The sequence below is a fragment of the Falco naumanni genome, chromosome Z (assembly GCF_017639655.2).
Source record: "Falco naumanni isolate bFalNau1 chromosome Z, bFalNau1.pat, whole genome shotgun sequence".
Lineage (NCBI taxonomy): Eukaryota > Metazoa > Chordata > Aves > Falconiformes > Falconidae > Falco > Falco naumanni.
In genome coordinates, this window is record NC_054080.1 from 48622744 (window position 1) to 48647950 (window position 25207).

Consider the following 25207-nt stretch of genomic DNA (forward strand, 5'->3'; position numbering starts at 1 on the left):
TGTTTCTGTGAGAATGTATTGATTCAGTTGTGGAGTTTTTTTCTGCTTTAGCTTATGGAAACTTTATAATGTTCATAGCCATACAGGCAGTGACTATATATTATCTTGTTGGAATTTTGTTCTCTTTCTAGTTAATGATTCATAAAACAGTATGTGTTAGGCAAAGAGTGAGAGTAATGGTTTTTTTTTACTTTCTACATGCTGAAAGCTGTATTTTTACCTTTTGTAATCCATGGTGTGGGCCATTAACTGACTTACAGATAATACTGTATGCCTTTTCTACCCTAGTCATAATGATGCTTCTAACCCAGTTATAATGATGCATTGAGAGGTGCAGATTATGTTTCAGAAGGCTTCTGTGTGAAGAAAGGAGATTCGTACTCAGGCATCTCAAGAATTCAGAAACCTCTTTCATTTGTGGGAAAACTCGGATTCATTTTCCTTGGAAGAGCTGACAGGTTCTGGTCTGTCTTTAAAATTCAGTGGTGTCAGGCTGTGTATGGTTGTGCTACAAAGTGCTCACCCACTGTGTGCTTCTGTTGCGGGTGGAGAGCTGTCTCCTTTTTAAGTCCCATTCTGATTGTGTTCACTATCTTTTTTTTTTTTTTTAAAAAAAAGCTAATTTAGGTGTAGATTTGCTTATCGTGATAGCTGCTTAAGATGTTGATTTTGCCCATATTTCCAGCTAGGTTATTTAAAAAAAAACCCAGCCATCCATTTGCAGAGAACTGCCTGGGGAGGAAGACTGTGATGGTGCTTACATTGGTTTTGAACTTGCATTTTTTATACAAGAATGTTCGTATTGATGCAACTAATGTGGAGTATAAACCATATCTAAAAAATAATGGAGTGTTTCCAAACTGGGAAAAATATTTAGTGATGACTTTATTTTAATTTCTTGCTGCCAAAAATGTTCAGGGACAAGTTTTTCAATTTGGTTTGGCAAGTGAAAGTTGGAAAATAATTTGCTTATATCATTTGGCTGTAAATAACTACCTTAAAATGTTTATTTGAAAAAGTTTGTATCTCCATTCAAAAATTCTGTGGCTAGGTTTCCATACCTTAGAACAGGCATACATATTTCTTCCCAAGATATACCTCATGTTCCTTAATGTCAGGTAGGATAGGTGTGTATGCTGATGTGGTTTTGTTTCTTAAAGTACACTACAAGTATAGTCATAATTTCAGATGAGTTCCAAATTCAGCACACTGTCAGGCAAAAATGTAGTCAGTTGCTCATTCTGGTCTGCCCATTGAAGACTGACTTGGAGAACAAAAATACATGTTTTCGTATAAGAGCAGTAGTAACTTTTACACTAAGCAGCCACATGCTCAGTGAATGGAATACCTTTTAAAAAATAATGTCATTTCTTTTGGTGTGCTTAGTGGTGCAGTTCTACTCTAGTGCCATTAAATGTCTGTCTCAGTTTGATGACAACAAGGTAGCAGATATGACAAATAGCAGCTATTTCTTTACATATTGAGCAGTTCTTTCCTTCATTGGTTTCAGAATTTAATTTTATTGTATTATTCCTATTTTTTTAACTACTCTTGTCTGACGCAACTTCTGAAATATTTTTTTCCTCCCTTGAAGCTTCTTCTCTCGTTTAAAAAGAAACACATTGGAAAGCTCATTTAAACCAAGACAACTCCAATTTTTGTGCTTTTTAGCATTTTTCATAAAATGGGATTATGGTCTCCCTTTCTATAGCTTTGCAAGTGATTGAGGAAAGGTCTCCAAGGAACTTTTGCTGTGTTCCGAGTTCTTAACCTAATCAAAGGAATTTTTGTGATACAGGAGTTGTTCTGTGCTGAGAACGGTGCAAGGGAGGTGTTTACAATAGTTTTCAAGAATAAAATGAGCTTTCTATAAATATCTAACTAAAATTAAGTTGAAAACATCCAAGGACAAATTGTCCTGATTGCAGTTACATCTTTCTGAAGGAAAATAGTAATGGGTCTTTTTATTAGTCATAATAGATTATATTATTCAGTGCAATAACTTAGTGTCTCTCATCTGAATTTAGATAGTTTTCAGATTTGGTGCTTACATCAGTCTTCTATATCCATTCTTGAGTGACTGTATTTTTCACACAAGCTAGCACCTGAGAATCAAGCTGGTGTTTAAATATACATCTGGGAACCTAACCTTAGCCACGTGTTCCTGCAGATACATGCCCCAAGCTAATTAGTCCTGTTGCTGTTGCCCTGCCCATGGCGCACTGCTGCTCACACTTCTTTCCATCTCTCTGTCTTGTGTCCTGGTTTTGTCTGTCACAAGTGGGCTTGCAACTCTGAGGTTATGCAAAAGTATGTGAGCGAGTGAAACAGCTGAGACAGTCGATCTGTCATTCAACATGGGCCAACAGTCTGACATATTGCATCACCTTCATCATCCCCTTCCAAGTTTCTTCTTGATTTCAGGGGAGTCCATGTAAAAGCTGTGCTTGCCATTGTAAAGAGTCGCATTATGATTAATATTCTTTGGTAGGTTACTTTTTTTTAGTTTGTCTAGGTGAGTTCTCCTGGGGCCTGAGGAGCACTGGTGCCATAATAAGGATGCTACCAAATACGTGCTTGGAAGACAGGACCATAGCAGCACCAGCTTGGATCAATGGAAACTGATGCAGATATACACCTGAGTGGTATATAGTGATACTATGGAAACCAGGAGGAATCATGACAGGGTACCCAGACCTTTTCCTTCTTTCAAGATGGTACAAGCTACTTTTAAAACAGTTGTCTGATCTGTCAAAAAAATCTCTAATATGACCTATCACATCGTCCAAGGTAGTCTCTTCCGTTCTTCAGCTATCTTTCTGTAGCTGTATGGAAGGGCCCTCAAATGGAGACAAAAATGGTATTTTAAAGACTTGAATTTCTTCAATAACCTGGTTGCTGAAAAGCTTAACTTAGTTTGCATTCAGTAAAAGCTGTATGTACAAAATTTATATTTACAGAGCCCAGGGTCAGAAAGCATAGAAGACTTGAAGATCATAGTAGTCCACTCCAGCACTGAGGTCAGTGTTACCACAGCATATCCTTCTGCAGACATTGTTGTGATTGATTACTTGCTAATATGCTAATGGGCTGAATAACTCACAGTCGTGTTTCACTTGCAAGTTGCCTGTGGAGAACTGGTGAGCAAATTATGCTGTTTTCATGGCATGTGAATTATTTTAACCACAGGTTTTGTGTGTTGTCCAATTTATTTAAAATTGGACCAACCAAGTCTTCATTTAGAATGTTCCTTTAAGCAAATAATTTCTATCATCTTTCTTCATTATGTGCTTCTGTTGTAAAGCTATGTTTGCATATCCGTTCATGAAGAATAATATAGTATGGCTGACCTTTTGTTGAGGTGGAAAAAGGTGGATGCATAGAGAAAAGGCAAAGGTCTCTGTGGATAACTGGCTGGCTGAAAAGGGTCACATAGACATAGTCCGGCTGGCTGGACAAAAATGCACATCGCTCTCAGCTTATCTGAAGTAAAGCAAAATACACTGTCTTTGGCTGTCCTTGTTACACAATAACAGGAAGATTTTGGTGGGAAAAGAATGTTGCAGGTGGGAACAGATAACTACAGAAGAGAAACTAGGGGCGGGCTTGGTATTTAGGCAACTAACCAATAATGAGCTTAACTTTTGTAATATGTATGAGCTAATTATAACAAGGCATAAAAGGTGACTGTAAGAGACAATAAACAAAGTCTGCTGATCACTCATATTGAGTGACTGTGTCTTCCCTCCGTTGCAACAGGTCTCAAAACAGAGCATTGCAACTGTTGTGAAGCTCTTGTTGTTTCATACACGTTTCTCACCGTGGTAATTTGTTCTGTGTTTTTCTGCTTTTAATCTTGTGTGTTCACTCTGTGCTTTTTATACCTTATCCATTTGACCCATTTCCCATGTTTTTGAATGATTCTTTCTGGAATTTCAGATAACCAAAGTTGTTGGCTTGACCAAATTCCTCTTTTGTATGTATTTCCCTCCCAGCAAGGTGGGGTATTTTGTACCTCTGTGTTATTCCTTTAGAAAGTAAGTAATGCTTCCACTGACTTCTTTTTCCCCTTGTATGAGATTTCATTCCCCTTGGATCTTAACCTACCAATTTTACGAGCACTGCAGCTTGCCTCACTTTCTTTCCAAAGATCATCACCACCATGTTATGTGATCCCTGTCGTTCATTTTGCATATACTGTCAAAGGCAAATGTAGAAGAATTTTCCCTCTGTGCTTTTTTCTTTCTCAATCAACCATTTGTCCCAACAGCCTGCAGTATTTTGTTGGACAGCATGCATTTTGTGATGGTGTTATCTCAAAGTGCAGTGATATGGAAATGGTCCTAAGTAAGGGAGCAGAGCTCTGTTTCTGGACTCTGTAATATATTCTGCCTGTGCCCTTTGCTGTGATACTACCGTAACCTCTATTTTCTTCTGTTGCATACAGTTGTGTGCAGATGTTTCCTTCTTTCACTTCGTTCAAATAAAATTCCATCTTGACAATTCTTACTAACTTTTTACTTAGTTTGCTTTATAGAAGGATTATTAGTCTTCTAAAAAAGCTACTGATATTGGCACGTGAAATCTCAGTTACGAAAGCATAAGTAGCAATTCGGAAGTTGTCTTTGACTATGTACAAATACAGCTTTCTACTTCCTATGCTTCCGGGCTGTTACAAAATAATGAGAAATTAATGAGGCCTTTTCACTTTGTAAAAGGAGGGCTTGTTAGCAGTTTCTGCAAAATACACCATATGACATCAATTATGTCAGGGATCAAATGTTCTTTCTGACTGCTGGTCTGGGATCAGTGATTTGGAAAAGTCCCATGGTTCTTAATACATGGACATAATCTTATGTGCAGTCAAAGACTTGCTCTGCTTTTACATTTGGTGTTTGGAAAGATGTTAGAGATTCTTCAGTGCTTCTGGGAAGAGCAGAAGACACAGCAGTTGGCAGTCGAGGTTAAATAGGCTAATAGGCAGTAGAGTAAGATAGTTTGAAGAATCTCAGAATGAAGCTCTGAATTTGGAAATTCATGGAGGGGAAAAAAACCCACCTGCTTTTTCGTAGAGGGCTTTCAACTTACCTGTGAGATTCAGCATTTAATAAATACAGGTTACAAATGGAAAGGGGTATGTCTTACTGGAGGAGCACAGCATGCTGTGTTTCCGATGACTTTTAAACTGATTCCTTTAATAAATTTGCAGTTTTATTTCCATTGTTGTAAGCAAGTTTTCATCTGAAAAATCACAGCAGATTATTTTGAAAACAAAATATAATTTGTTACAGAGGATATGTAGCTATAGCTTGTGCTATTGTGGCTGGTTTTGTGACTCTGGATATTACTGTTTTGTCTCAGAGAAGAGGTTAATGCACTAGGATTATTGCTTTAAATGGAAGAGGGCAGGGCTCTTGTAAGCTGTTAAATCTCCCAGGTAAACAAACTGTATTCTGAGTATTTGTAAACTTTGATGGAGGTGGTATTTGCTGAAGTTCTCCCTTTTTATTTGTTGGGGTTTTTTTTCCTGAAAGCTGAGGGAGGAGGAGAGATGATTTGATGCTTCTTGTAGAAAAAGAAAGCATCTCAGTATAAACTTACATAATTTTAAAATATAAATAACACTGATAAATTACTTTTTAAATTCAGATTGCAAACTAAAACAAATAAATTGGTACTCCTATTACCACTTTTTAAAAAAGAAATTCAAATGTTGTGCCATATTCCTGGAAATGGGGATCACTGTAGGAATCAAACAGTATCAGAATCTTAGCATTGTACTTGGGTTAGTTACTGAGAGGCTAAAAGACCTGGCAGGGTGCTGAAACTAATGTGTGTTAAGTTAGGTAAATCAAGGTGGTGTGAACAGCTGAGATGAGTTAGACTAGGTGAACAGTATGAATGGCAGTTTTGTGATGCTTTTTGATCACTGCTTTCTCTGTAGCCTTTGTGCTGTCCTGATGTTACCATGAAGACCATGAGAAGGAGGAAATTTTTCTTGTTTTGCTTTAGATGTGAATTTCATCACTTTGCATACTACTTGTGATCTCTATCTCCTTGTTATTTCTGAGGCAAAATAAAAATAATAATCAGATTTGTAGACTAATTGGGGCCTGAAACTGGACAACATGACCAGGGTTGTCTGGGGAATAGCTTGGCTTTTTTGCTGGGCATCACAGGCTATACAGTTTCTGATCTGCTTTTTTTAGCTTGGTGCAGCAGTTCACTCTGAAACTGTGCTTCTTAGCATTAATTAGCAAGACCAGCCTCTTCCAATTTTCATTAATTCAACAACAGTTCTATCACAATTTTCACCCAGAAGGTTTGACTTTCAATTACTCTTAAAACCCCCCATAATCAGTTGGGGGTAGAGGGGAATGTGCCAAAAAGATCTAACCATTCTTCTTTTCTTCACTCCTTTCCCACTCTCCTTTAAAAATCATACTTTTTTTTTCTTTTTCATTTTTACTGTCAGGCAGAAAAGCTAGTGTTTTGTGGTTTCTTTTTCGTTTTGGGGTTGTATTTGTTTAGCATGATACATCAGTGGTATCTACAAAGCAGTAGGAAGTTTGCTCTGCTTTCACAGCTGGTGTCTGGAAAGACATAGGAGATCCTTCAGTGCTTCTGGGAAGAGCAGGAGCCATGGCGGTTGTCAGCAGACGTTAAATACACTAATGGGCATTACAGGAATCAGGCAGATTGAAGACTCACATTGAAGTTCTGAATTTGAAAACTCACGGAGGAAAAAACAGCTTTTCAGATTTGAAGCTTTTTCAGAATTTCTAATGAATTTCCAGTGCAGTGCAATATGTAAACATTGACTTCATTCTCAGGATATATTGGTTTAAAATTATGTACTAGCTTTTACTCCTTGGATGTTTCAGATATGAGATAGAGGTATGTTCCATTTTAGATGACTACACTACTTTTGCTACAGTGAATCCATTCCACAGACTAGTGTCTGGGATATTATTTTTTAAAAAATACTAAAAATAAGGGAGGAGAAAAAAGAAAAATAGATAGCGGAACTCTTCATGTATTTTCTTAAACTAAACGGCCACATACATTACCTCAGTTTTTGTTTGAGGGCTACATAACTGTCCAGACAATCATATACAAAGAACGTTCACTGACATTAAGGTTATAAAATTTTTGGAGAAGGGGGTAGCTTGTGATGACTGTTGAGAAAGCTGTAAGATGTTTCATGTTTTGGCTCTTTTCTTGCTCTGTGATACACCAAATTATGCTGCTTTTGAGTTGTTTACATCTGCTTATTGGCACACTGCCTGGCAATGCTTTCAGGTTCTTAAACACCACTCTGCATTGTCTAGTCACCTCAGAATGAAGGCAATTAAATCATGAAAATTATAGTCAGCATTGTTTTAAAGGATAAAGAAAAACTCTGTAAAGTAGCTAAAATGTAATAAAAACAATTCGGGTCACACTTTTCACCTGATGTTAACATTTTAGCTGCCTCCTGAGCCTTCTGAAAATAGTGCAACCCAAAAAAAGCGTCTGAGGTCCCTTCTTTAGTTTCTGTTCTCAGGGACACCCAGGAGTATGCTGGTATTTTTAACTTGACTTCCTATGGAAACAAGATGTATGTAAGCAATCTGTATGTGTGTTGGAGGATGTTTTGTTTGTCCTGAGCCCTTTCCTTTGCAAATAATCTTATAAATAATCCTAATGTTCAAGTTCTACTTGAGAGGGAAAGGGAAAGTGTTTGTTAGTTTTGCTTGACCTAAATTTGTCAACTAAATTTGTCAGTGGTCCAGAGTACCAGCAGGTTTCATGGAGAAAAGACAGATATTTAATTGGAAAAAACAGTCCTGATGTATGTATTATGTGAGGTGGCAGAGGATCCAGACAGTGGGGAGACTTTATGAATGCATCATCTAGGAGAGAAATTTGTTCAGTGCCTAAGAATACGTGAGCTCAAGTCTTGATCAACCCAGGGAAGTAGAGGAGTTCTTTATTAGTGTCTTTTGAACTTGGAGCTGCTGTCCCATAGCGCCAAGAATACCATGAGTGCTTTTGGGGCACTCAGGGTGATGAGGTGGATTACAAGACAAGTACTTCGAGCAAGGGTCCTCAAACTATGTCCCGCAGGCCAGATCCGCCCCCCCCCAGGGGTCCTCAATCCGGCCCCCCCGGGGTCCTCAATCCGGCCTCCCCCGCCGGGGTTGGGGGGGGGAAACCAAGCAGCTGCAGATGGCTGCCTGCCACTGCATCCGCGCGCCGGCCCCCCGGTTAAAAAGTTTGAGGACCCCTGCCATAGAGAGTAGTTTTTCATTAATGAATATGTGTTGATGGATTTCTTCTGCTGTGAAGCATTTTTGGTTTAAAAGTTTATTCCTTTCCAGCATCACTGTGTAACAAAGATTTCCAGTATCACACTGGAGCTGAAATCTGGCAGTGTGTGACTGCCCCTCACATGGTTTGGTGGAAGCATGTCGCTGTATAGATCTGCAAGTCCTTTTAGTAAACTGAGGAACTGATTTGTCAAGCTACTTTCACAGCTACCACAAGGAAAAGTATGGCTGGCCAAATCTTACCAGTAGAAGTGAGTTTTGCAGTAAATGAAATGGGTGTGATTTTATAGTTGTATTAAAAGATGCTGCTTTAAAGTTGTAACAGAAGAGTGACAAGGCTACCAAGGAATTTAACTTGATGACTGTTTTTATTGGAATGAATTATAAATGCTGTTTATAGAATAAGAAATGCCTGGCAACTTCTTCACATGTTGTGCTGAGAAACTGCCATCATCAAGAATGCAGTCTTGTGTTGAAAACTTCCAGTTACTTAAACCAGGTAAAATTATTAATTTGATCATCTCAATTTTTTTGTCTGGTGCTGAGTTAATATCCTTGGTATGAACTTAGTATGCGATTGTGTGTGCTTTTCTGAGGGGTTAGCTGCCCCATTCTGGGGGTTTTGTGTCTTCCTGGAGAAAGAGAACTGTGTAAGGATTAGTAGAAAGTGGCTCTCCCTAATAAATAGGTTATCTGAAATGCATAGAAGTATTGAGAATGAAATTTCCAGATTAATTCCAAAATTGTGTTTTCCATCCCAGTGCATTCACAAAAACCCAACCAAACAAAACCCAAAAAACCAATGAACTAAAAAAAAATAATAATCACAGAATGTTTCCTGAAAACCCAGTTGTGTGTTTCAGATTGTTAAAGATGAAAAATGTGCACCAAAGAATCTGTTCTATTTATTTATTATTGGTCTTAAACAGGCATAAGTCTTCTTCTGTTCTTTAATTTCTAGAATTATCCCTGTGCCCACTGGAAAATTTTGTGGAATTTTGTTTTCCTTTTCTTGGTTTGGCTTTTTTTTTTTTCCACTCATATTTAAAATGTGTTAGATTATGCCAGGTGAAAAGGTAGCAATACATTTTCTTTCAAATTAGGTTTCTCTTTCTGAATGTACTGTAGAAACCTGCAGCAGTATGCCTGGCGAGATGTCTGTCACAAAAGCTTGGGGAAAAAAATGTAAATTTTAACTATCAGCCAGGACAAGGCAGCAGTTGTAATAGGAAGCTACATGGGTTGTATTTGGAATGTGATTCCTAACTAGCATGTTTTTATTAGTGCTTTAAAAAAATTGTTTATGGAAGAAAATGATGTAAAGATGCGAAGAAGTGCATTCTTCAAACAAATAATGTTTTTTTGACAATGGAAAGAAGGCAGAACTAATTTTTGGTTGGATAAATTAATGTGTGAGGCCTGTAGGAAGCTGATGACCGCATTTGTCATGGATGTCACCTTTCATTGAACTTCACTTGAAATTGGGCTGAAAGGCCTTTCAAATGTTAGTATCAGTACCTGTTTCTGGGAGCTGGGCCTAAGCAATTAAGATTGTGTAAAAACAGATAGTTACTTATAATCTGGCAAAATGAGTGCCTTATGCTGTCAGTAAAAAAGTGATTTTTTGCTATATAAGGAAAATGCAATTAATAATTTTAGAACAAAAAAGAGAACCTGGGTAGGAGGCTTGCACTTGCTGTTGTGTCACCTGAGTTCTCAGAACCCTGGCTGCATGGTGGGCAGGGCAGTGCTGTCGTGGCAGGCTTCTGGCTATGCAGAGAAATAAAAAATGTGCCCCTGTGGCTTTAGGGGAAGATGCATATGGCACTTTTTCCCCAAAATCACGGAAATTGCAGTTGGTGTTAGATAAGTATATGATTCAACAATTCCAGTGTGAGAAAATACACTATAAACCATAGATTTTTCTGTTCAAATGTTGAAGCATGTATTGACTAGGTGTGATTCTTCCAGGTCTGCATTTAGGACAAGGAGGTGGTCTGAGCAGAAAGCTGGATTTAAAGGCTGTAGACTTCTGTCTCAGTAACTGAACATGTCATGCTAGCTTTTGCTATGAATAAGACTTATGGCCAAAATGTTGACTTTTCAAGAGCATTTGGGAAAAATAATTTTTAAATTTCTGCTGGACTTTAGTGTTTCTTTTCTGTCATCAGGTAGGATATGTGGCATCTAAGAAGCTAAACAGGAGATCTTTATGGCCCAGTCTTTCACTGAATACCTACATTATTTCTGAGACTAAATCTTTTCCTCCTCTACCACCCTCCCCACCCTCCCCCAGTCTTACTTTATTGTGAGTCTGCCCTTTTTCAGGTACGTGCAGAGAACTAATGCTTTAGTTATGGCGGATAAATAGTTGTAGCTTAACCTGGAAGCGGGTCCAAGATTCTTTAAGTTGTGACCTGTATTTGCACTGTTAAACCTCAGCAGAACTGAGACAGTACCTCTTGCTGTGCATGACATAAAGCATATGAGAAGTCACTCCGTACCATTTTGGTAGATGCAGAGCAAGGAGAAAATACATGAAGTAATATTTACATTGCAAAAAATTATTAGCATGCAATAGGAGATGGTTGTCACAGCAAAGATACTGAGAGGTGTTTAACACGACCCCAGTTAAGTTAGAGCTTTGTAACTGCAATACTTCTATTCTAGATGCTACTAGGAATGAAAAAAACTGGAATAGATAGGAAAAATTTACTTGCTTCATGTTGTATGAGTTTTTGTACTTGGTGGTTATTGAACTTGGGGTCTCATTGTCTGTTTTCCTATCCTTGGCAGTATTACAGGGGTGTATTTTCACATGAATGAAGTGTTCTTGAATAATTTGTCTGACTGTGCTGGGAACAAAGAGGGTTTTCTTCCATGTCTGGCATGAGTGTTTTCTTCAGCTAACTTCTTGTGGAAAGTAAGTTCCAATGTTGCATTCATATTTGGCTTTTGCTGAGTAAGTATGATCATATTTTAGGAAGTTTGGGGAGTAGTAGAACATCTTATTATACTAATAGTCTTGGGGTGTGTGGAGAACAAGGGAGTTTTGGTGGTTTTACCCAGAGATCATTTGATTAAATAGTCTTCCTCCTGCTAGTGATTAAAATTACATTTATTTTCCTACAAAAGTTGTTTTAACCGTTCTTGATGTCTGTGTTCATGTACTGATAGAGTTACAAGCATGGATCAGTATTAATTAATATTAAATGTGTGAATTTAGGTAAGCTAGATAAACTATGCAATCAAAACTGAGTTACTGCCTTTCAAGTAGGAGCTTGATGTGTAGGATTCTGCTAAAGGAGTTACTGATGAAGATACATTAATTGCATGAAGGCTACAGTGAAGAACAGCGGAGCTAGCTGTGGTAGGAAAATACAGGTTTGTAACATAAGGAGAGTTTTTTCTAAGGAGGCATTGTTCTGTTCTCAGAAAAATCTGCGTTTCTATTTGTTGTCCACCTGACCATCACCCCTCCCCCCCCTTTTTTTTTCTCTCGGGTGCAATTAATAGCCTGCTTTTCTAAAAAGTCAGAAAGGACTGGTTTAAAGTCTTTTATGGGAAGTTTTCTTAGTGGTGTTATGTATACTTCTCAGATTACTGGAAAACTAAATTGAGTGAGTGAGGCCTGGCAATATTTTTTTTAAATCAGTTTTTAGTTATGTGTAAGATGTTATTTGTACTGATTAAAGACAAATGAGATGATTTTTTTTCCTTCTTGTGTGGCTGAGAAATTAAATTGTTTTATTGATGCATCTTAAAATGGGTGTGAAAAATGGGAGGGAGAGCTGATTCCAAAGAGGTATCAAATAGCATCCGATTATGTAATATTTTCTCTTACGTTCAGTCAAAACATTTATCTATGAAATAGCTCACCTCAACAGGACAAACAGAAATTATACTCATACTAACTACCGTTATGGAAAACTTTCAAAATTAGTATCTACCATTCTTCAGTGTGCAGTCCTCCAGACTGACATTCTGATTGCTTGTCTTTTTGGCTTTGGTGGAATTAATATATGGGGTATTCCAAGTGAGTGGAGATTATAAGGTTTAGTATTTAATTTTTGAAGTCCTTATGGAAGAGATCATGTATGCAGCACTCCAGAGCATGTATGTCTATTGCTGTACATAAACATTCTGTTGTAGGGCTGCTTGTGCCACAGTAGTTAAATATCTAGGGCAAAGGGAAACTGAACTGCACTGATTCTATCCCGTGTGATACTCCCTATTTTCTAAGTATACTAAATGACCCATTAGTAACTAAGTTGAGGTGATTCTTGAAAAACATCACTTGTAGCTGGATTCTTGCTTGGACTGAATAACAGCAGAAAAAGGAAATCTAAAGCTCTTCTGCGAGATGTAAATTTGTGATGACATAATGATAACAGGTTTTTCTTTTAATAGGTTCTGGGAAACATCAACACCGTCAATGAATGGCTTGATCTTCACTCTCATCTCCAGATGACTTGTCCTGTTGTTCATAAGGGTGTGTGTACTTCCATTCTGAAAGTGTTTGCAAAATCTAGAATGATTTCAAAACATGTCTGTGTAGCATTTTGGTTTACTCACTTTGGCAGCCACACTCAGAGTGTCTGACTCAAGTGATCTCTGATTTCATGGTTTATTCTTGATCTAGCATTGCTTTACAGCCATGATAAGATACAATCTCAAATATCTCCTTGCTCCTTTGAGGACATACAGCATGTCAATGCATCCAAAGGCCTTGGACCTCTGAGGCATGCCATTGAATATGTGGCTCACAAGCTTCATAGTTTTGCCCATCATTGGATCTTTCAAGATCATCTTATGCAGTCTGCTGAGGAGCAAGATTTCACTGCAGGATCTTCTTGCAGGCCCATGTGCTGGTGTGGGGGAAAAAGAAATAGAGGGTTGTGTAGATTCAGTCGTATGCTGGACATTTCTGGGGTAGTGCTGTACTTTTAGTCTGCCTGGAAAATCCTAGAAATATCCTAGATAGGTCACAGATCTTGCTGACTTGCTGTCCTCTAAAAAGTTTGAATTTAGCAAAAAAATGGATAACAAATTTTATGAAGTTTTCTGAACATTTACTTTTCTACAGCAACTACTTTGTTTATAACTTAAGCTTCTGTTGTTAGATGTCGTCTGCTGCTGAAAATGGTGATGTTACTGCTGGAAAGCCACATGAAGAGAAAACGTATAAAAAGGTAAATAAGACTCACAACCTTTTCATTTCATGTTTTCCCCTTCGTATTGGTAATTCAAACCTGTTGTAAGTGAAATATATTTCAGAACGGACTAAATACAATTTGATGGATTTTTTGGAAGTACATTATTCCTTCTCTGAAACCAGAAGACATTTCTGCCCACTGCAGAGGTGAAAGCTCATTCACTACAGCTTTGAAGTATACATTGCTAGACTGATGGAAATTCTTTGCTCTTAGCAGCAGATATACCTCTGGGCATAAATGCTGTTGTCAGAAATTTAGTACAGTAAGTTCCTAAATGCTTTGAATGTTTATGCGATGTGTCTGGACTACAAACCTACCTTACCATCTCCTTAGTACTTTGTCAAACAGTACGCTTTTTGTTTGCTTTCTTTTTTAAAAAAGAAATGTTGTTTAAGAGAGGATATATTTAATATAGGAGCATGCATCAACTATAGCAGAATAGGGCTATTTAGATACTGTAATTGTAGATGGTGCTGGTCTTGGTTTCGTTTTTCTGTCACTTATTGTCTGGGACCAGCATGATATATGTCCACCTAGCACTGCTGATAACTAAGGGGAGCTATAAATGCACATTTTTATATGCATATTTATGCAATTAAATTGTTAGCTGCTGGATTTGATCACTTTCTTGACAAATCACCTCAAAGAAGGGGTGATTTTTTTTTTTTCTTAATTCCTGTGATCTAGCAGAGATCCTTCCAACAGTATGTAGCATGGGTTAGGGTTTTTCATTTCCAGGTGTTGCCTACAGCACTGCTAGTGAAGTCAAGGAGAATAATAAGCTGCTATTTCTTTTCCCACCCCTTTTTTTGGCAGCTGTTTTTTTTTTCAGTATCTGGGTGGCCTTAACATTCCAGATAACTTTCTTAGAAATAGAAGGAAATAATGTTTGAGGAAAATGCTTTTTTTTCTTTTTAGATACAGGTTTTGTTCAGTCTCCCAGCTTATGACTTAAGACTTCAAAATATTGAAATCTAAATTGTTCTTGATGTTTAGTATAAGAAAAGAAGAAAAAGTTCAGTGCCTGAGGTAGAGGCTTTTGCAGTTTTATATTGCTAGATAGAAGACGACAAATCCTGGTAGTCTCACCACAAGTGAGTTTCCATTTCCCCCAGTCATCCTACATGTTCTGTCTCTTCGTGTTCATCTGTAAATTCATGATGTTCCAGAGGAAGCCTGGTAGAGAGTCTTACCATGGCATAAATTCTTCTATGTATTTACCGGAAATACATCTCTGACAAAACCTAGGATTCACAAACACATGACATTCAGAGATCACAGTAACTATCATCTCTGAATTCTGCCCTTTCCCCTGAATCACCGGTTTTCTGTACTCGTACGTTATACCAGCTTAATTCCTTTGCTTACACCTTACACCCTCAGTTGTTTTGTGTTCAAGTTCCTGTGTTGCATATGGCCCGTAGTTTAGTATTATCACAGAATACTATCATTATGCTCCTGCTTTTTGTGATAATGTTAATTAAAATATTGATACATTTTTGACCCCACAATTTATTCATACAGGGTTTACTGGTAGCATGGCTTTGTCTGATGCTTTCACTTCTACACGTATCTCTCATCTTAAGCCAAATGCCCCACAAACCTTGCACTTCCTGTTAATTCTCACCTTCTTCAGGTATTCCATGTAGCATCGGTTCATATTGTTTACAGAATTCCAGAGGAATCAACTGCATATGTCTAGAAGGTTGGTTTCAGGATGAGCCTGGAAGGGCTTGCGTTTGACAGAGGCAATTCAAGCCATTTCCCATTTGATTCCATATTTTTAAGTAACTTTCACAAGGAGATCTTGCTCTGTTAGTCTTGCTTACAGTTAAGACCTGCCTGTCTTTTATTGCCCACATCACTTTTCTTCACTCTTTTATGTATGTATCGCATGACTGGAGAACTGGAAATGCGTTGTTGCAGTTGGTTTGTTTAGAAAATACTGCAGCTCTGTCCTGTGACTTCTTGTGCCACTTGTCCAGAAATCTGGCCTAGGGAAGAGCTTGTTTCCTTAGCTGGTGCTTTTCAGCTTCTTGGGCAGTTCCTGTTCCCATCTGCCACTGCCCTTGATTGCAGTGGAAGCACCTAGTGAGATACTCATGTAGTTCTGAAGTCAGACCGTGCTTGCTTGCTAACCCATTCTCATTGCTCAGAGGCTTCACTTCCAGGTTTGGGGTTTTTTCGTATATGGGTAATTCAAGGGATTTCTAGTGATAATTCTGGGAGATAATCATCCTGAAATGTGTCGACAGTTTCAGCCTCAACCCCACCCCAAGTAAAAGATCACCCTCTCAGAGTGGAGAGATTAGTGAAGGAAGAGTTACTGTGATCCTGGCATCCTCTCCCCATGTGGACCCCACTGGTTCCACATGAAGACTTGGTAACAGTAACTCTTGCCATAAGCTGTGTGGTTTGGTCTTAACTTTAAAATCTTCCTGGGGCCCTTCATCTTCTGACAAAGCAAAATGCTAGTGTGCCTCTCTGTCCTCTTCCAGCAATTGCAAAGGACCTTGCCAATTCAGGATCTGCACTTGCTTTATGGCTAAAAGAACATGGTATGCAGATGCATGCTGAAATGTCTGTAATGCCCAAAATAAAAGGAAAACTCTAGCGATAAGGGATGCACTGATACTGCCCTGCTGAAAGGTTACATTTTCCGTGCATGGAGTGAGGGGGAGCAAACCTCAATCTGATCTAGAAAGAAAAATAGTCATTTGTTTTAAACAATTTTGCATTTTTGCTTAATTATTTCTTGCATCTATTCATGTTTCATAATAGTCTGCAAAGATTATGGCTCTGCAGCTTTAGTCATATATATTTATATGTATATATATATATAAAATTGCATACAAATAGGGAAAGTGATGCATGAAAACATCTGCTTTGTGATGTAAAATCCAGTGATGCATAAGAGAAAATTAAGTACAAGTCTTGGCTTTAGAGGCATTTTCCTTATGCCACATCCAATGAGAAATAAGCCTTACTAATCAATATGTATTAAGCAGTGTTTTAGTTACTTAATCTGGAAATGTAAATATCCTTTACTGAGGACTGTGAGTTGTCTCATAAGAGAAACTTGGGGGAAGATAGAGAAAATAATTCCAAATACTTGATTATTTTTTTTAATTAATGTTTTATGCAAGTGTGAAAAAAATTTGTATTTTTTGTCTTGGCGATAGTTTTTTTATCTAATTTAAAGGAAACTGCTTACCTTAGTGAATACAATCTATCCTATTGATATCAGAGATGAATGATGGCTTACTAAAACACATTTCCATCAGAAAACAAATTATTTCTAATGGCTGTTGGAAGAAAAACATTTTTCCAATGAGGCATGTAGAAAACCTTCACATTCTTTTCCTTATGGTTTGTTTCTCCTTACTTCTGAGGACACTGGAGCAGATGAGATGGATACTGCTTTGAGTAGCAGCTGGACTGGACTGACTAATGTGGGAAGGACATACAGCTGCAGTTGCACCTAGTGATGTGGGACTCAATTGCAGCAGCAGATGGAGAGTGATTGGGAACTAGAGACTTGGTCCACTCCCTCTTCTGTTGTTCCCTCTTCATTCTGTAATTCTGCCTTTTGCTTGCTGTTCATAGTGTCAGGGTGCGTACTGCTGAGGGTGATGTTCTCATCTGCTGCACCTCTTCTCTGAGGACTAGTTAGTTGTGATAAATTAGTTTGTAGCTCTGTGCTAAGAAAAAGCATCTGAATCGGTCACTGCTGAAAATGGGCAGTCCTCTAAATGTGCTTGTCCTTTCTCCGTGTGTATGTGTCAGTATATTTTGGCCTGCTGTAACTCTTAGCATAGTTCAGCCTTGGCAGAATTCCCAAAGGGATTACTTGCCTGTTCATCCTGGGGGGAAAAGGCGTCCTGTTTATAATGGAAAAGTTTATTTCTGATGTCTAGGGTCTTTGCTGTGCAGTAGTAATATGTTCCAAATGTGTCCTTAATCTATATAGATTAGTTGTAAGAGCTCTCCATATATTGCAATTATCTGTAGTAATGACTGGTTTTCATTGTTTTTAAGTTTAACTCAGGTAAAAATGAACTTTTTCCAGGACACCATCTCTTACTTAATCCAAGATAAATCTTTACAGAATAATAAATAGTCTGTAGGCCTATCAGTTGCATTTCTGGGACTTAAGATTGTTTCAGTATTTTTTTTAATGATTTTGTTCAACCTAGCTAAAATAGAGATAGGTAATATCTTTTCTGAATTAATTAAATATGCATTTCTTCAATTTCCTACAGTAGTCAAGTTTTGGCCCACTTCCCTAGCAGAAGAAAATCTGACTTGCCAGCTGCATGAATGTAAACACCTTGGAGCTCCAAGAAAATGTCTTACATTCCTAAAACCTTGTGCAAGGCTTTGCATAAGTATTCCTGCAACATCCTTTCAGGCTCTGAAATTCATAACTAGACCAAGGCAGTGACACGCTTTATGTTATGAATTGTGTTTTTTCATACAGCACTAATCTTATTTTATTTTAGGTTTTAGTTTTGCTGCTGCTGCAGTCTGACATAAATGCTCTTCCAGCTTTCAATTGTCTACTGTTATTTAGTCAAAATCCTTGAAGGCTGATGAAACACAACCTTCTGATTGTTGTTTGGTTTTTTTCTTTTTCATTTGAAAGCCATGACCTTCCCCCGTATATCCTCTTTTTAAAATACTATTTAAGGTGGGTCTGTTGGGCTGTTCAGCTGCAGTCATTTGCTACAAGCATTATAATCTCTGGAACTCCTGGGTTTCCTCTGGATCAGCAAATTTCAAGAAGTTCCTGAGTTTACAGTGTGAATATCACCTAAATATTTCAATCACTAATCAAAGAACTTAGTTAATGAAGGAGGCTCTTCACAAATACAAGTTCAATGCAGCTTTTAAAGTAAAAGATTAAAATAATTTTGAGATCAAAGAAATCTTAAATTATGCAAACCATGGCCAGTTCTTGAGGGTGGGGCTTTTTTGGTTGGTTGGTTTTGTTTTGTTTTGGGTTTTTTTGTTTTGTTTTTTTTTTTTTTCAGAAAGAGAGAAACAGACAGGCGGGGGGAGGGAGAGGCTGTGGTTGTTTGCTCCATTTCATGCTTGAAGATCCTAAGCAAATTAGCAAGGGAGCCTGGTGACAAAATGCAGTCATCAGACTGTAGCTTCTCTTGGATATCCATCACAATCTGGTAACTGAAATCTGGAGTATGCATTAGCCACTTTTTTTTTTCATTTCCTCCTGAAATTTTGCAGACTTTGTTGTGAGAAGCTGCTGTCACATATGCAGCTTTTGCACTGCGATGTCATCAATCACACAGTAGTCCCTAAATCTGCTTCCTGACAAAACAGATTTCAGAAACAGTCTGATGCTTAATACTAGGATGGTGGCAAGAATGGTGCACAGACAGGTCTGTCAAAGCACATTAAGCTTGTAGAAGAAAATCACACCAGAAAACAGAAAAGAGGTATATATATGTTTATAGTGCTGTAATATATTCCAGTGTTGCAGAAACCTGCTACTAGATCACCAGAATCTGTACTTGTAATCTGAAGGCTGCCACACATGTAAACAATTGGATTTGTTTCTTGTTATTACATATCTTATGGCTCATTCTGCTTAGTGTCTTACAACTGCTTTACACAACCTGTTCAAAACTGTCTATCAGACATATGGGTCACTTCACCAGGAGCAAAGGCAATTTGCCTGAGTAAAGGAAACCACCTACTTACTGTTAGAGCTTAAAAACATGTACAAGCAGCATTGCTGCATCACTTTTGGCATTGGCTTATGCCCTGTGTCTAGTGTCTACATGTAGGGTATTTACGGTTGCAGATATTGAAACTTTGCTGGTGGAATTTTTGCTCCACTGAGACCTATGTCATCAATGGCAGACTTGCAAGCACTTTGCACATCTGCAAAGATACCAAAATAACTGTCTTCAGGGGTTTTGCCTGGAGCAGTGGCTACTGCCAAACTTACAGGTCTCAAAATCTGTTTCTTTGAGAAACAGAAGAATCAAAGGACTTGGATTCATGGCTACTCCTGAAACTTTGGCATAAGTGTTTTGAGACAGAGAAAATATAAACTGAAAGTCATGGAGTCACCTGAACTTAATTTTGGAAAATGGAGATCAGATTCAGCTTGTGTCAAAAAAAATCATTCTGATAGCAGTTAAGCTGGAAGAATCCAAAATGTGGATGTCTTAATGTTTCCTGGGAGAGCATCCTGACAAATCTGTGAAAATTGTTCAAAGAACCACAAGAAAACTACTTTCACCAACTTTAGCAGTAATCATATAAAAAGGAAAAAAAATTATACGGTATTATCAGTTGCACTTCTTTAATGATCTGGTATTTATGCTAGCATTCAGCATAGTACATCAGAAAAAGATAGTCTGCTGTTTGTTTTGATAGCACAACTGTTGATACATGTGTTTTAGAAAGTACAGCCGACACTACACAGGGCATCATGTAGTGCTGCACTAGTTTGTACTAAGGCATTGCTCTAAGGTACAAAGGAAAAGAATAACAAAAGAACATGGCATAGGTAAGTGTAACTTCAGGTTTCTGAAAGAAAAGATACACCCTGGCTATTTCTACTCTATGCTGAAGACCTATGTCTCTGGGACCATTTCTAATTACATCTGCATTGCACAAATAAATACCTGTATGTCCTTCTGGTTATTTTGAGTTACAGATAGCCTTATAAGAAAACCATTGGGTAGAGTTTTCCTCTGGTGGTCATAGCTGCTTCTTGCTAAGCAGTCTAGTGGCACTAAGGTAACTTCATTCTATAGGAGGAAAGAACAACTTCATAATAGCCATTCAGTCTCCCTCCCCACCCCGCCCCCTGCAGCAGCAGGATCCAGATGTGAGGGTGATGGACTGAAGTCCACCTTCATGAAGTGTGGCCTGCAGCAGCTGGGCAAATATTTGACAGAGAGAAAAACAGTGTGAACTGAAGGAAGAATGGAGTACTGTGACTGTAGTGGCCCATGCTTACAAGTTGTGGAGAAACAGTAAAGCTAGTTCAGTCAGTGGGATTTTCTAGTAGCCGTATTTTTATTTCCCTGTTTGTGATTTAATGTAAAAGGAAGTTGATAGCTCAAATGTGGCAGCTGCAGAGAGCGTGCTGAGATGGGGTAGCTACCTCCAGAAGCTTCAGCAGAAGCAGATGCAAGAAAGTATTGTTTCAATGGGACTGTAAGCACAGGAGACTCTCAAAGATGAGAGCACTCTAGTGCAGAAGCAATGAACTAGGCAATAACCACACATACATCTTTCATCTAATTGCAACTTCCTAACGTTCAAAGAGAGCTCTTTTTAAATGTTGCTTGAAGAAGACATACTGTTTTTCAACAGACACTTTTCTTGGATGGTTTGGCTTAAGGGTTCACACAATTGATGGAGGCTTAGTATCTTTTCAGGAGTCTGGAAAAGATCAGCTGTGTTTGCATGGAAGTGACAGTGTGCGTGGATTCCTGGTTGTTACAGTAACCAGTATAACTGATGAACAAGTGCTTACTTGTAGTAGAAAATGCATATCTGGCCTAACCCATGTGGCTTGAATCATTTTGACCAAGTGAGACTCTGTGGATTTCATTTATTTATTTAAACTTCATTGAGAATGCTGCCTGAAGGAAGGACACCAGTCTGAGAGCAAGCTTCTCCACAGGTAGTGGTAGAAAGAAACAAACTAATGGCAGCTACACTGTGGGAAGCATGCAGAACAGTGTTAATCAGTGGTGGCTTCTGCTCAGATGCCTTTTTCTCCCCATCTCTTAAACAGGACTGCGATACCTAGTTATCTCTAGCGTTTTATTAGGTGGATTTTAAAACCTGTTTAAATGATGGTAGTACAGATGGTGAAAGAAAGCAAACATCATCTTGCCTTCCAGAGTGATAATGAGGTGGAGTTGCTGAGGCAGAGTTCTTTTTTTCTTTTGTTCCATTGCTTTATAGCACCTGCAGTAAGGCAGATGTCTTCTGAAAGAATCACCATCTTTGCCCCAGGAAGTTCACAGGCCAAATTTCAGCTGTGATAAAATGAGTCATAAAAAGGGAGAACATACAAACAAGGACAAAGTTTACATCCATGCAGTCCTAAGGGACATCGGTAGGGTGTCTACTTCTAAAGAAGACAAGAATGTTACATTTACATTTTTCATGAGCTACCTGTGGGGAATGGGAAGGTAACTTTGTGAATGAGAGTAGAGGGGAACTTCTGTTAAATTAAATGAAGCCTGCATCCTGCTCAGTTCCTCCTCTCTGCTCATCATTTGTTCAATGATTTTTCTGTCATTAACAGGCCCATACAAATATGGAGAAAATACAAAAAAAAACTCATTTAAAAGAATAGACTTAGTTACCATGTCTGAAGTCTTTGTGCGCTATGTACTTGAAACCAGTCCTTTACCATCACGTCAGTAGTTAGTTAGGTTTGCCAGCCATTGCAAGCTTCACACTCTAATGGAGGTAATTATTGAGCAATGTATAAAATACTTTCCGGAACTATAGTACCTGTATTTTTGTCATCCTTGAATGTTTTTATTTTTTATTTTTAAAAGACAGACTTTCCTCATCCTTTCAACGGTCTTGTCGTTGATTTGCACAATTGTTAAATAGCTTCAGTTATCTGAAGGTAAACTGCCTTTACATACATTGTGTGTCTGATTAACACCTTTCTTTTATGAAAATAAATCTAAGTTTTTTTAGAACTATCCTGAAAGTGATTATGTGCAGGAAAAGCAATGTTAAAGTCCTGCTTGGCACATTTGTGAGATTGTGTGCAAACAATACCTGCTTTGCAAGGATTTACGTTATCATTTATTTTGTTACTTTGAGAAAGGATTTCATCTTGGAGTGATGTAGAGCCAGTGGAAGACCCATCTGTAGAGAGCAGTAATTCATGAGATGCACATCTAGTGCTAGAATATTTATCAATTATGCAGATATTCCGTATACCTAGCTGTTCTGTATTATATTGTTTTCATTCTTTAATCTGTTGTTATGCTTTATGCATATAATTTTTCATCTCTACAGGCCTTTTATCAATGCTGTATGATGAATATAGAGAAATTATATAGTTACTTTTGTCAAAAAGGGGCAAAGGTATGTTTCGTCAGAATGAAGGCAATTTAAGCTTTTATATGCAGAGATAAAACTGTGGAGAGGCTTTTTGTCTCGATAGTTTGGAAAATGCGGAACTTCTTCTGGAGCACTTTATCCCTAGTACATCTCTTCCTGAAATGCAGCTGTTCCCTTTGCTGATCTGTTCCCATTTAACAGGCAGCTGGTGGTAGGTGGGAGAGAGATGTCCCTACCTGCTTTGAAATACTGGCACTCTGGGGCAGTAGTGCAGGGAATGGGCAATTTCTCAGTTTGCATGGCTGCAGAAATTGTAATTTACATTGTATTTAATCAATATAGTTTCATGCTTTCCTTCTCATTATCATAATACAGTTTAACCTGAATTTGTTCAGAAGTCTTGTTTTTTCTCTCCTGAGCTAACTTTTGCTGAAAACTTAAGAGTGGGGAGAAACTGTGCCTGATTCTGGTTCTGGGTTGGAGAGGAATGCAGGAGTCCCATTACAAAGACAAGACTGTGCTGTCTTATGGCACAGAGCACTGAGCTAGCATAAATTCAGTGTCCATTGAGATGCATTCAGGAGGTGATGACATGTTAATTTTGAGTAAGTAGGCTATTTGCTGCTTCACACTTGTCCTCCTGCAGCCAGTAGAAAGACAAGCATAAACCTTACCCAATTTGTTTTATCCTATGAAGTGTCTTTTTTGGTGTTTGTTTTTTGTGGTTTTTGTGTGTGTGTGTGTTTTGTGGGTTTTTTTTGTGTGTGTTTTGTGTTTGTGGGGGGGGGTTTTGTGTGTGTTTAGGTTTTTGTTGTTGTTAAATTATTTAGCTGCATGGCTGAAATTAGTGCTTCTGTGACCACAGGAACTGATCCTGGTGAAAATTTTTAGCAGCTCTTTTGTAACTGGTTGGCTGGACACAAAGAAACTGTTGCTGGCACAGTGGAAGGAGTGCCAGTGCATAGTTTTGGGGGCTGAAGATGAAAGAGCAGGTCTGTGCTTTTCAACAGTAACATTAGATGTGAAGGTTAGTGTCAGTAAGACCATGGCTGTTCTGAGGGAGGTGAGGTTGTGTGCCTACACCCATTCAAGTTTATGCTGTCATGTTGCCAAGGAGGACAGATCCTGGTATGACACATTAGGATCCACAGTATCAGAGCCAATAAAATGTGGTTTAGTCTGAACCTGGCAGTATTTTTATGGGTTTCTGTCTTCATTGTCAATATAAAAAGCACCAAAGCACCTGTGCAGTAGACAATAATAAATTAATCAGCAAAATGAGGGTGGTAAAAGACTTCCTTTGTTATGCCCCTTTACGCAGCAAAGACCATTGTTGTCACAGTGTGCACCTTTTGCTACAAGTCCAGTCAGTTTCATAGTCTAAAATTGATCAGCTGAAGTTATCCTGCTGATTATTGCCATCCTTTCATTTCTTAGAACTTTAGGTGTTGATGATAGGTTAAATGATCCAAGAGGCACTGTACAGCCACTGTACACTGTCAGTTGTATAGTTGCAGCTGATACATGGACTCAGGGCCACTGCTGAACCTCTGCATGAGGCTAATGGGAAGAAAGATTTATTTCAGTGTCTGAAAGAGAGAACTTGTGCACAGACGGTTACTGAACTCTATTGCTTGCTCTACAGCAGAAGACTATTCAAGAAGAACTGAAAGAAATAAGGAACTTAAGTTTGAAGCTAGGCTTTGCAGCCTTCAGGGGCATTAAGAGAGGAGCCTGAGTAAGGAAAAATGTGTGAGAGAGTTCATTTTTTCCATTTGCGTTTGTGTATTCTAATAAATTTATTTTTGTAGTAATGCAATGGATGAATCAAGGACGTTTACCCTAAAGCTTGAGGAGCAGCTTTTTTATCTTTTCCTTGGATTCCATTCTTAATAAAATAATAATAATAATAAAGAAATTAGACCAAGACAGGTGTTTGTATGGAGACAAATGCCAGGGTTTATTTTGTTTCATTTTAAGGCTTGTGAAAACAAAACCTTATCATTTGTTAAGGGAATATTGGGTGATCAGCCTTTGTTGGAGTTAATTTATTACAATGGTTCACAAACAATTAGACTTTGAGCCAGAAATTGCCTTCAGCATGCAGTAACTGCTGTCAGTTTGTTTTAAAACAGTTGTTAAAGTATCCTGAATGATTTCATAACACTGTTTTTCTGATAACCCCATTGCTGTGATTGCTGCAGAAATGATGGGTGATTACTAATGACACTCTTGAATAAAAATGGAAATTAACAAGAAGGTAACCTTATAGGTAATGTCTGCATCATGCTAGTAGAAGACATTTCATTCTGCCCTCCAGGTGGTCTTTTCAGCTTGCAGAAATCCTACATAAATTGTTCATGAGCTTGAAAGGTGATCCAGTGTTCTCTTGAAATCACATTGCCAGGTTACTTGGCTGCATTTTTGGGGGGTTTGTTTCTTTCTTTTTTTTTAATGGCTTATAATCTCATTAATAAAATACTGTACAGTGCTATCTGCTGCTCTTTCAAACATAGTCCCTTGCTGTGGCAGGGGACAAGATGGGCATCCAGCTATGAAGCAGAAAGTCTGTTTGTATGTGTATTGGTTTGATTGAAG

The 25207-nt window shown here is 38.2% G+C and overlaps 1 protein-coding gene across 6 annotated transcripts in view; it reads left to right on the forward strand.

The window, feature by feature from the left end:
- PIP5K1B (phosphatidylinositol-4-phosphate 5-kinase type 1 beta) overlaps positions 1–25207 on the forward strand; it is a 122685-nt gene that overhangs the window by 25170 nt on the left and 72308 nt on the right. Inside the window, exons 1-4 of one of the 6 annotated variants that reach the window (XM_040580244.1) lie at positions 8922–10640; positions 11109–11235; positions 12723–12804; positions 13436–13504. In XM_040580244.1, coding sequence (XP_040436178.1) covers positions 13436–13504 — 69 coding nt within the window. In that variant the 5' untranslated portion in view covers positions 8922–10640; positions 11109–11235; positions 12723–12804. Of the gene's footprint in view, positions 1–2969; positions 3021–8917; positions 11236–12722; positions 12805–13435; positions 13505–25207 lie in introns of those variants that run through there. The other 5 variants (XM_040580245.1, XM_040580247.1, XM_040580248.1 and 2 more) reach the window with 5 other exon arrangements.